General features: G+C 51.7%; 2 protein-coding genes across 2 annotated transcripts; both read left to right on the top strand.

Moving 5' to 3' along the window:
- Window positions 1-77: 77 nt before the first annotated feature.
- On the top strand, window positions 78-2201 carry LMJF_36_4240 (conserved hypothetical protein; the record flags this gene model as incomplete). The annotated part of the gene is made up of 1 exon (XM_001686956.1): window positions 78-2201. The coding sequence occupies one exon, from the start codon at window positions 78-80 to the stop codon at window positions 2199-2201; it is 2124 nt and encodes a 707-aa protein (XP_001687008.1).
- Window positions 2202-6658: 4457 nt separating this feature from the next.
- On the top strand, window positions 6659-9082 carry LMJF_36_4250 (protein kinase-like protein; the record flags this gene model as incomplete). The annotated part of the gene is made up of 1 exon (XM_001686957.1): window positions 6659-9082. One exon carries the CDS (start codon window positions 6659-6661, stop codon window positions 9080-9082), a length of 2424 nt encoding a protein of 807 aa, XP_001687009.1.
- Between the last annotated feature and the right edge of the window lie 3566 nt (window positions 9083-12648).

Genomic DNA, 12648 nt, shown 5'->3' on the forward strand with positions numbered 1-12648 from the left:
TGCACGCGGTGGGACTCGAGCAAGTGGTAGTACTCGACTAAAGCGTATGCTGGATATACAGAAGGTTTCAGCAAGCCATGCCAAGCACTGCGGAGCAATCGCTGACGCCGCTTTTTGTGCTGCAAGAGCATACAGATCCGGTTCTTAGCTGCAGTTTCTACCCATCGGAGGTTTACCAGCGGGATGAATCAAGCTGGTTCCTCTCGGGAGATGCTGGTGGCCTTGTAGTGTTGTGGGACCTTTCCACAAGGCGCAAGATGATCTCGTTCTCGGCCGTGACGGAAGCCCATCGACAGCTCTGTGGCATCTCACAACACGGTCGTAATCGCGGCACTTCTACAACAGGTGACTTGATACCAGAAAACGAGGTACTGCTGGAGCGAACTGGTACTCTGGCCTTCGGCCCTCACAGTCAGAGCGTTTTGTCCGTGGGATTCATTCCTTTGTCGCTTTCGTCTCCGCAGCCAACGGCAGTCACTGCGAACAGCAGAGGTGTTGCGGACGCATTGGTGCGTGGCTCAGATGCAGAGGTATCGAACAGTGCTGTGTGTTCCGCCGTCGTTGACCATGCCACAAGGGGCACCAGTGAATGGGCTCACCCAGGGCGGCCGCGATTTCGGCTTTCCCGACGGGCACCAACCCGCAGCGTCAGTTCTGAGCAGGCGTCTTCTTTATCAACAGGGGACGTTCCGGATAGCGGCGCACAGGGATTCGCCTTCACACCCTCGTCAACAATTTGCTTTTACACACACTGCCGCGATCAACGGGTGTACATATGGTGCCTGAAGCGCCAGTGCACTGATGCACCTGCTTCTTCACCGCCCACCCGAGTACCGCAGCTTGTCGTGGTGCTCACCGCCCCGCAGCACGGCTTCTGTCCAGTGGAGAGCATCTCGAAGGCCGCGAACCCTTTCACGCGGACGTACCTCGCCGTTCCTCACGAGTCGGGAGGTGAGGTGACGGTCTGGGAGTTGTCATGGCGACAGCCCAACAGCGCGCGTCTCACGAGTTCAAGAGAGCTGGAAGAAAAAGGGGCTTCTGACGGGCCCCGCTCGTCGTCGGGGAATGCGAGCGTTTATGAGGAAGAGGAGGAAGAGGTTAACACGTCAGGTATGAATCCGATGGATGCTCTCATTGCACGAGCAGCCGCAGAGGAGCGACAGCAGGCGAAGATGAAGCAGAAGTCTACCAGAGTCTCCGGAGAAAGTGATTTGGACCATCCTTCTCCATCCGCAGCTTTCCCCGATTCTGTGATTTCCAGGGGCGAACGCGCCTCGATCCTGTGCTACGTTGACCCCGCAGCCACCACAACGTCCAGCAACTTCTCAGTCCGGCGCTTGCGCACCTTTTCGGCGTGCCCCACGTTCAAGGGAGGTATGATCATGCGCCTTACCATGTGCCACGACGCGCAGCACCTTACTGTCGCATTTGAGAGCGGCCACATCGTGCTGGCTCGCTATCGCGACGCGGATGTGATTGACATGGCAGACGAGCCGGGAGAGGTATGCCACGCTGGTGGATCTATGTCTGTTGCCCGGGTGCGCAACGTCACCCGCGCTTTTGCCGACTCGGCGCTGGCCTGCTGGTGGAGTGGCCGGCGCATGCTTGCCTGTTCCTCGGAGGGAGGCATGCACTGCTACGACGTCTCGGCGACAGCGGAGGGCCTTTTGGAGGCGCACCTGGTGTGGAGCGTGACACTGCGCAAAGGGATTGGTAGCGTCTTCTTGCAAAGGAATCTCGTCGTGGCTGGCTGCTGGGACAGCACGCTGCGGCTGTACGACGCGCGCGATGGGCGACTCGTCAGCATTCTCAGCTACCAAAGAGAGACGATCAATGAGGTGCGCGCTGCACCTCCGTCGATCGCGCGGGTGGCGGCGTTTGGGTTTGATGTGCGTCAGCCGAGGCTGTATGCCGGCCAGCCTGGCGCCCTGTCAACCAAGATCCCGGCCTGCATTGCATCCAACTCGAAGGCCGTCACGCAGGGCAACCTGCCACAATTCAGTGAATCGCCTTTGCGCGAAACCTACGTCGCAGGCACGCCGACCCCACACAGCAGCTCGGGATCGCTGGCTGCAGAGGAGCAGCTGGTATACTTGTTTGCGTCTGCGAGTAAGGCCTGCACTGTGGCGCTCTGGCGCGTGGACCTTGGACTGGTGGTGGAACAGACAGCTCGCGAAGCCATCGCTGCTCAAACTGTGTGAAGATGTGAGCCGGACAAAGCGAAAAGAAGGCACCACGAACGCCTAAGGTTCCCTATTGTGATGATTTTCATGCATCCACCCGTGCAGCCACGCTTGTGCGCGAGGCAACAAGCAATGCCACAGGGGCGCACATCATCAGATGCCCAAGGCGGGTGGCCCTTGATGGTCGAGGCAGCACACACCGCACAATCCCTTCAATGAAGTACAGGAAAGAGGAGCACAAGTGATTCACCAAAAAAGCAGAAAAGGAGCGACACAAGCGGGTAAGGAAATAGGCTTTTTCGCACCGTGTTTCTTACGCATCTTGCGCTGCTTTAGGACCTCCGTTTTCTTTTCAGGAAATCCCTGTTTTCGTAAATGGCTTTTCGTTCACCTCCTGGCCTCATTCTCCTGCCCGTGCTATTCTCTTGCTCTTTCTCTCCTTTGTCTCTTCTCCCCCTGTCACCGTTCGGATTCGACTTCACTACTACTCTGTGTGTTTGTGCCCTCTTCCACAACCTTTTCTCCTCACCAACGCACCAAAAAACACACCTCTGGACCCTCCCCCTCTCTCCCCTCCGTGCAGCCCCCCTTCTCCCTCCCTCATATCTCCCTCATACGTGCAGGGCATACGTGCCAAGTACATACATACACGTGTATGACCTCTTAAAGGGTATAGCTCTCCGTTTGTTTTCTCTTCATCTTTGAGCACTCTATCTTGTACGTACCCGAGCGGAACTACGAAAAACAGGGATTTGATATATAAAGGCAAAGCTAACGATTGAAGCTACGAAACTGAGTGCCAGTGACAATTACGTCCATCACGGCTATCCCAAACAAGTACCCACACCTGGTTGCGTCAGCGCTACCAGTGAACTTAAAGGCCGAACGCCATTCTATCAACGGCCAAGATACCGTAAGCACGAACGAAGAATCAAAGGAGAAAAGCAAGGTCGGCGACACAGGAACCCAAGTGCAACAGTGTGTCTCCCCCTTTTTTCTCATCTATACGTATAGCATTCACCCCACTCTCTCTCCCCGGTGCCCCTTACCCTCTGTGAAGGAACGGAAACTTGTTGATTTGTTCACGATCCTTCGACTCCACTCCAGCACCTCGCGCCATCGCCTCTAAAAGGGTACGCTTCTGGATCGTACAGATCACCGTCGACTACGTTACGGAAGTGCGCCCCCATCGACCGCTGGCACATACAAAAAGGAGCAGAGTGCTGTGCCGTCGAGCGCGCGTACGTGCAAGCTTTATCAGTTTCTTCTTCGTTTTCTCTCTTCCGCAGCTTACGTGACAGCTGAGACTGTGCCTCATCGTTTTTCTTCCACTGTGCTGTTTCTCTCTTTTGCTCTTGTCGTCTCTTCCGCTGCTTCTTGCTTCCTCCCACCTTCCCTCTCTCTCCTTCACCCTTTCACCATACTGCGTTTGATTGCACGCACATACAGTTCACTCCCGGTGCTCAAGCCAGCTTTTTTTTCCTTTTCGCCTCTTTTCAGCTCTCTCTCTCTGCTTTGTTACCCGCACCTTCGATCTTTTGTAGCGTGTTTTCATGGCGACTCGCAACGTGTACACGGTGCGACCATAGCGGACACGATCACACAGACAGACACACACGCCCTTCCTCCTTCCCTCACACCCGCGAGCAAAAAAAGAAGAAAGGAGAGGGTTCAGTCATATACACACAAGACGGGCCCGCCGCTGTTAACAGAAAGAATTCTATCCCCTTCTTTTTCCCCCTTGTTTTTAAAGGACCCAGACGAAGTGCTTTTCACGCCTTCCGCGGCCGCGAAGCTTCCATACACCGACACACCCAGGCCTACATACACAAGCACACGACGGTTTTGGTTCGTACATAACGTGAACCTTCCCAGTTTCCATCGCTGCCTCAGTTGCCCTTTTGAAACCAAGAGAGAGAACAACAAGGGAGGGGAATCCCCATCGAGCAAGAGAAGAGAATACAGCATCGAAACCGCTTCCAAATTCGAGCCTGCTTGACTCTCTGTGGAGTGAGCGCCTTTGCACGCCTCATTACCTTTCCTCACTCCTCAGTTTCTTGATTTTTTTTTTTCGTTTTGCGTCCTTGCTTTCAACTGTGTGACTCCTAACTTTACTTCGCTTTGGTGTTTTCTCCCCTCTCTTTCGGGTCGTCTGTGAACGACGAGGGGAGGAGAAGCGGAGAGGAGAGAACGTCATCTCGTCGCTTCTTCGTGTTACCGTCTCCACAGCGCTCGTCTTGGAACAGGCGAATAGAAAGCGAACACAAGGGAAAGCCGCATCTCGACAAGGGCAGCCTCGGAAGCAGAGAAACACGCAGGAAAAGAGCAGGAAGGGTTCAGAAGTGGAGGAGGAGCAACAGCAGCAGCACTACCTGGGAAGGCAAACTGCCAAAAAGGAAAACCACAAGGGAGACTATTGCCCTTTTTTCATGCTTCTCCTCTGTTTTATCTTTTCGTGAGTGCATCCTGCTCTCTGTTTCTCCCCACTTCGCTTTTCTTTCTGGATCGCTCTGTCTTCCCGATTTTTCCACTTCGACTCGAAAAAAAAAAAATACATTCTCTTTTTTTTTCGCATTTTCGGTTGCTCTTCCTCCCTTCCTCCCCTCCTTTCTCTTTTCTTTTCTCTTCGTTCCCTCCCCCTTACTGAACTTTTGTTTCGTCTTCGGCCGTATTTCGTTTCGATTTCTTTTTCTTTATCGACTCTCTCTCTCCCTCTCTCTCGCTCTCTTTTTGCGGGTTTCGTGTGACTCGTCTTTTTCTCTTTGCCTTCTTGTTGTCTCTCTCTTTTGTTTAATATATATTGCATATTATATATATTTTGTTGCCCTTCGTTCTTATTATCGTTTTTGTTTTACTGCCGTGTTTTCCCTTTTCCTATTATCTTGTGTGCGGTAAGTGTGACACTTTTTTTGGATTATTATTTATTTTTTTGTTGTTTTGAATTGTTTTTCGCTTTGTTTGCTGCTCTTTTTGTTTCTACTTGTTGTGCCTTCCCGTCGCGTTTTTTCTTGATTTTTTCTTTTACCGCGTGCGTGTTTCCTGTTTCTTTGTGTTCGCGTGCGTTTGATCTCGCCATCCCTCTCTTTTGTTTTTACCTCTCTCTCTCTCTGCTTCACTCCGTACGGCTTCATCACATTCTTTCTGCAAAATCATCCACTCACCCACCTTTTGCTTTTTCCCTTTGTGTGTGCGTGCGTGCGTGTGTGTGTGTGTTTCTGTCTCCAATCAACTACTTTGCCTCTCGCTCCGTCTTCTCCTTTCCCCACCTCTTCTTTTTTTACTTTATTAGCCCTTCCCCCCTTCTGTGTGCGTATTTTGAACGCATTCTCTCAGTTGTCCCTTTTTGTTTGCTGTTTCAAGTTGAGCCACGACTCCGTCTCTTTTATTTTGTCTCCCTTTCTATTTCATTTGCCCAACAACAAAACAGATAAAACAGAAGTCGTTGGAGAGGCAGTCATCGTGACGGCACCGACACACACACACACACTCACACACACACTCACATATCTATATTGACCCTTGTTCTGCCTGAACCACAGAGGGAGGAACTGTTGCGCTTGTGCATTTCGATTTGCCCCCCCCCCCCCTTCCCCCAAGAGAAAAACAAGAGGAGGCTATAGGTACGAACAAGGGGGAGAGCGTAACGGACACACAACGAAAGCAGAAGCTACGAACGAAAGCGTGTTTTGCCATAGCGCGCATTTTCTTAGTTTTTTCTTTGTTGGACAACGAACCGGTGACTTTGTTTTATTCGGCTTCCTTTTCGGTGACAAGAAAGAACAGCAACGCTATAGTGTTTACTCGTCTCTTACCCCACTTTTTTGTCGCGTGCTTGTTTTTTTTTTGTTTCGTAGTGAAGAGTCATCCTTCCTCGAAAAAGTGAGAAAAAAAGAAGAAAAAAAAGAGGGCAGCACACCTTTTTTTTTCTGCTTCTATCTCCTTTCCCGACTGCCTGTTACCTCTCTCGCTTTCCACGCGTCGCTTTCTTTTTTTATTTTTCCCTCGCGCTCCTCCGCTTGCCTCTCTCTTCTCTCTTACCGTTGTCGTTCTCGTTTAACTATTTGTTCGTCTCTGTAATCGGGTACTGCTCATTTCTCTCTTGTTTTCTCGCTCTTTCTATTTTTCCGCCCTTTTCACCTTTTTTTGTTCGTTTTGTTTCCGTTCTCGTTCGTTTTCGGTGTTTTTACTAATTTTTGTTTGTTTGGTTTGTCGGCCGTACTGTTCCTTTGTTCTTGCTTTACAGATTCCCAGATCTCTCTCCCGTGTTTGTGTGCTCTTTTCTCTTATCACGCTGTTCCGCTTTTTGTTTTTTTGGATCGAAGTGTTCACACGGGCATTTTCAGCTTCTGTTTTGTTTCGCTTCCCTGCATACCTCCGTTACGCACTACTACGACCACTAATACGAAGGTACGTCACCTTTTGTTATTTTGTCCCCGACTGGCCGTAGCTTTTGTGTGTATTTCTCCCGTTTCACAATGATGAAGTCTTACCGACCTCCGGCATCCTTCCAGCAGGGCCGCTACATCCCAAACAAGGTGCTCGGTACAGGGACGTATGGACAGGTGATTCGATGTTACGATAACGTCACGGGCAAGGATGTCGCTGTGAAGGTCGCGCAGAGTGACGCCGCGTACCGTCGCTCCGCTTTGAACGAAATCAGTGCACTGCTCTGCCTCAAGGAAAACGAGGACTCCGTGAACATTCTGGACTCCTTCGAGGACGCCGGGCATGTGTGCATCGTCTCGGAGTTGCTGGACCGAAACCTCTTCGAGGTACTGCGACATCGCGGCTTTGGCCCGCTGTCACTGCGTGAAGTGCGCCAGGTCGCTCTGCGCGTCTTGAGCGCGCTGGCCTCGCTCCACAACAGCGGGTACATTCACTGCGACATCAAGCCCGAGAACATCATGTTGCGCCGAAGCACTCCCGTCAGCTCGGATTCCTCCTCATTTATGCTAGGGCCCTTCACCAGCGAGAATGCCAGCAGTGGGTCGTCGAACAAGAGCGGCGAGCAGAACAACTTCCCGAACGCGCTGGCTCCCGGGCAGGCGGCCCTGAAGCTGGACAGCAATGCCAACGCTCACAACCAGCTGTGGCGTAACACGAACTCGATCGACTCCCTCGTTGGGAACACGCACAGCGCTGCTTTCCAGGACAGCGATCTGAATATGGGCTTCTCCCCGCGCACCGGCAACCGTCTTGGGGGCTACTCGAAGCAGCAACACGGACAGCGCGGCAGCGGCGACGCCACAGCTGCGATCAGCGGTGCTGGCATGCGTTACAGCAGCAGCCTCGATGCACTCTTCAGCATGCCAGCCGCTGCAGTCGGCGCTTCTGGCACCGGCAACAGCACCCGAAACGACCTTCGTGTGAATTGCAACGCTTTGGGCAACAAGGGTATCGAGTCTCAGGAACGGACGCAGTTCAACCCCGACGCCAATCCGTACCGCCGCACGTGCTTGATCGACTTCGGCGCCGTGCGCCGTTTTAACGAGAACACGTACTACGACGTGCAGTCGCTCTGGTACCGCGCGCCGGAGGTGCTGTGTGGGCTTCCATACACCACCGCGATCGACTCCTGGAGTGTTGGCTGCGTCCTCTTCGAGCTCTTCACGGGCAAGCCGTTTTTCCCGGGCGAGAGCCTGCAGCATCAGCTTTCGCTGATTGTGCAGCACGTCGGCCATCCCTCTCAGGCGGCGCTCACGCTAGGGTGCTTGGCGACGCAGTTCCAGCTTCCCATGGTGTACGTGTCGCACGATGCGCGGCGGGAGCACGTGCGGCAGTGGATTCTCTCCTCCCGCGAGGCGGGGCTGCAGCGGTGGCGCAAGCATCAGATTCAGAAGCTGCAAGAGGCTCACATCGCCGGCAACCAGCAGCTTTGGCTCCACCGTACTGCCGATGTCCCGAACACCAAGTCGGAGGAGGACGCTCTGCTAACCGCCACTCCCTACGGCGAGTCAGACGTGGACGGCGCTTCGGAGGAGCTGGAGCTGCTTGTGGACCTGGTTTGCGACCTGCTCAATCCTGACGAGTCGCAGCGACTGAGCTGCACGCAAGCGCTGCGCCATCCGTTCCTGAGCAACGTCTCCAAGTGCTGCAGCGCTGCCCCGTGCCCGTGCACCGCCACCCCAGCCGCCTGCTTTCCGGCTGTGTCTGCTGCGCCAGCGCCGATACCGTGTATTATGGCCACAACTACCGCGGGACAGCCGGTGATGATGACCGCCTCGCCATTGAGCGTGCCGATGGGATGCTCTCCTGCGAGCCCGTTTGTGATGCACCCGGTCCACTCTGCCCCAGCCGCCACCGTGCCCTTCACCGTGGCATCCGTAGAGTCGATGGTGGGGGTGGAAATGGAGGTGTCGACTCTCGGTGTTTCTTCGCAGCATCAGCCCGCTCAGGCGTTCAGCACTTACCCCGCGGTCGCAGCCTCAACCGTGTACACTACCAATAGCACTGGGCAGGTGATGCAGTGCACTGTGCCCGTCTTCACACAGGTGGCTCACCAAGTCGCGCCGAACGTCGGCCACGCGTTCCTACCGCTTGGCATGACCGCACAGAACCCGACCGGTGGCACCTACTGCTCCCCGACCACAACTGCATCGCAGCAGCAGTACCCGCCGTCGGGAATGAGCATCTCACCCACGTTCTCTCCAGGAGGAGCGCTCGTACACGCGCGTGTGCCACTGGGGTTCACGCCCACCACAGGATCTAATCCTGCCGCCGTCGCCGCCCCTGCAGCGTCCGTACAACCCCTCGGTGCCTCGTCGTACGTGCTCGCCAGCGCCGGCACAGTTCCCTGCATGCACGACTACCACTCTGAGATGGCTTCAGCTGGGATGTCGCCTTATGTCCTGTGCCATTTTCAGCCGCAGCACGCCTGTGCCACCGTCATGTCTCCTTGAGCGCGAACGCACACTGCAGTGATTAAAATCGCCAGCAACAGTGCCAGTCGCCTGCACGCCTCGTGCGCACCAGCGCCCGTGTGTCCTGGCTCTCCTCAGGCCTACTTTACGGTTCTTTGCGGCTCTTTTATGTTCCCCTTCTTCTTCACCAGTGTGCGTGTTTTCCTTTCTCCCATTTTGCGAAGGGGCGAAAAACAACCCAAAACAACAACAACACAGCACAGCGAGTTGACGAGGACCGCTTTGTTTCTTTCTTTTGTTTTCTTCTTCCTCTTTCATTTTTCTTGCGACTTGTGAAACCAGAAGGTTCGCGGCTGGACATGCACTCCCACAAAGAACAAAAAAAGGGAGAAATAAAAAGAGCGATTGGGGCTGCTCTTGTTCCAACCACCGTCTCTGCGGCCATCACCGCCACGGGCACAAGCAGAGCAACAAGAGAGCTGGGGGCGATAGGGGAGCATCAAGTGCAGTTGCTTTACTTGTGCCAGACCCATCTGCCCTTCTCTCTCTGATCTTTTTTTTTTCTCCGTCTCCCCGCTTTTTTTGTACGTTCTTTTTTGCCCGTTTCGTTTACTTTCGCGTGTTTTACCTTTTTTTAGTTTGTTGTCCCTTTGTGTCATTTTTTTTTCGTTTGGCTTTGTTGTGCGTTCTGCTTTCCAATACCCGATTCACTCTCTCTCTCTTTCTCTCAGTTTTTTCTTCCATTTTTGTCTCGGTTTGCCTTCTGCGTGTGTTGTGTACACAATATCAATCAACCATCACCGCATCTCCGCCCCGCACGTGTGCTTGCCTGTGTTCCTTGCTACCCTCTTTTTCGGCGCTTCTTGTCGTTTCGCTATGTGTTTGCCACTGCGTGCCTCTAGAGATGCAGCGAGCGACTTCTCTCATCTACAGCAGTGACTATGGCACCCCCTAAAAAAAACGCTCATACACGCGCCTCCCTCTTCGTTAACTCCGCATGCGCACATGGAAGAGAAAACAAGAACAACATGTCTTAGTGTTTCTAGACACCACGTACTACTATTTGCTGTTGTTGCTCCTTCATTTCCGAAAAGGGGCAAAAAAAAAGAAGTAAGGAGGGAACGAGAGGAGTAGGCCGTGAAGGCAAAAATCAAAGACCCCTCAAAAAGGCTAGACACTGATGTATATCGAGGATTCGCGACTGTACCTCCACGCCTTTCTCTTTCCTATCTGCACACCTCTTCTTCATGTTCGCTTCCGTTGTCTTCTATCAAAAAAGATTTTGCACATTTTTCTCGTGTGAGTTTTTCTCAGCTCCTCGTTTATATCTTTATAAGTATATTTCCCCTGCTCTTTTTTTGTTGCTTTCTCTCTCTTTCTCTCTGTACACTTACCCGTTTTACTTGAAAGAGGAACTGTCTTTTTTTTCTTTTCTTTTGCCCTTTGTACCTCTCTTCTCTGCCTTGCATCACCTCCAATGCCTCTCATCGGTCTCTCCTGTGGGCTCTCCTCCTCTTTTTCGGTTCGCCTTTAACTATATATATATATATAAATATATATACCCTCTATTGGCTTCTTGGCGCGTTTTCCCCCTTTTTTGTCGTCGTGTTCCCGCTCTCCCTCTCCCTTTTTTTTTGATGTGGTGTGTGTGCCGTACTGCTCTCCTCTTTTGCCCAACGAGGACTGCCTCTCTCTTTCTCCCGTTTTTTTGTTTGTCTTCCTTTTCGGCCTATCTTGTTTCGCTCTCTTAGTTCTTTTTTTTGTGTTGTCTCATTTTCTTTTTCACCTTTCCGCTCTTCCGCTCTCCATCTCTACTGCAATGAGTGTTTTTTTTTCGGTTTTGAATTTCCAGTCCCTGACTCCTTTACCTTGCTTCAATTCCCGTTCGATTCATTTCTTCTCCTTCCTGTTGTTGCCCATGTCTTGTGTGTTTGTGTGTAAGTTTTTTTTCTTTTTTTTTTTCGTGTTCTTGTGGTTTACGATGATGGGCATTTTTTTTCTTTGCTTTGTTGGGTGCTCGTTATGACATCTTCGACGTTCTCGTTGAGACGCAGTAGAGGCAAAAAGATGGGAGCATGAGAGGACGACGCAATGCGAGACATCGAGGTCTCTACACGGTAGAGTCGTCTTATTTTGAATCTTCTGTTTTGTCCTCGTACCCTTTTCTCCTCTTCTTTCTACGTGTGTGCACGCGGTTTTGCCCATCTGCAAAGACACAGTCACACGCAAGGAGGGGAGGAGGAGGAGGCTGACACATACACTCGTTTCCGCTCTTGCCTCTTTAATTGTTTTCTTCCGCTCAATGAGACGAATAAACTCTTCCCTCTGCACATACGTGAAGTAAATCTCTAAAAATGATCGATCGAGACACCAAAAGGCAACAAGAACACAAGTTCCAAAAAAAAAAACAATAGGAAAAAAAAGACAAGGTCGAGAAAGAGCACGGCTGTCTCTCCTCCTGCGAACAGTCGAAAAAGAGAGAAGTAGGCGGAAACGCCAGGTGTGAACAAAATCGAAGGAAAGAGAAAAGAGCGAGCAAGACTTTTCCGACTCCTTGATTTTGCCCCCCCCCATCCCCCCCCATTTTTCCTTTATCCTGTACACACACGCATACACAGACGCTTTCAAGATTCGTATAGTTAAAGAGCTTCTTTTTCACTTTTCGTTCTTTGTGTTCTCTACGCCCCCTCTCTCTTCCTCTATTTGCGTCTATGTGATCGCGACCACCTGCATCCCACGCACCAACGGAAGGCAGGGGCACACACACACACACACACACACATACACACACACAAAACGCATACAGGAGGGGTATTGAGGGGCGCAAATAAACGCGCGGAACAGCATCGAAAAGAATCAAGTGTCTACAGTCGCACGTATTCCTAACAGCTGACACAGGCATTGTAGTACACCTTCAATCTCTCACATCTTTTTGCAGCGTCCTCTTTTTCCGTGAGTGGCTGAGTTTTGTGCGTGTATGTCTTCCCACTTTGCTTCTTCATCGTCTCGCTTTTTGTTCGTGCCTACTTGTCTTCCTCGCCTCTTGCTCTACGGTGGCGACTCACTCTCCACCTTTCCCTTTTAAAGAGTCTTTTTTTCCTCTCTCTTCCCCACTTCTGCTTCCTTTCATGCCTAGCTTTCTGTATGTGTGTGTGTGTGTGTGTGTGTGTGTGTTTCATATTAAAGACACTATCAACATCCCTCTTGTGCGTTCCCCCTCTGTATTGAATGCTCCCCCTTTTTTCTCTACTTTATATATATATATATATATGAGTACCCACTATCTCCATCCCTTACTGCCTCTCGTGCGGTGGTCTTCTTTTTTTTTGTTTCATCTTGCTTCTTGCTCTCCTCTTTGAGTGTTTTTTTTTTTGTCATTCTCACTCCCTGAGCTATTTGGTGTTGCCATGTGATTCGCATATACGCTTCCACTGTTTTCGCATTTTTTTCACTTTGTGTGTGTGTGTGTGTGTGTGTGTGTGTTTCTCAGAAAAAGGCTCTTTTCTTCTTGGTTCAGTCTTCTCATTTTCTCCCGTATCAGCACTTTTATTCCCGCGGCTCGCGTGGTGGCTCTATCGCTCTTTCACCCACCTCTCTTTTTCTCT

The sequence above is a fragment of the Leishmania major genome, chromosome 36, assembly GCF_000002725.2.
Source record: "Leishmania major strain Friedlin complete genome, chromosome 36".
NCBI classification, from domain to species: domain Eukaryota; phylum Euglenozoa; class Kinetoplastea; order Trypanosomatida; family Trypanosomatidae; genus Leishmania; species Leishmania major.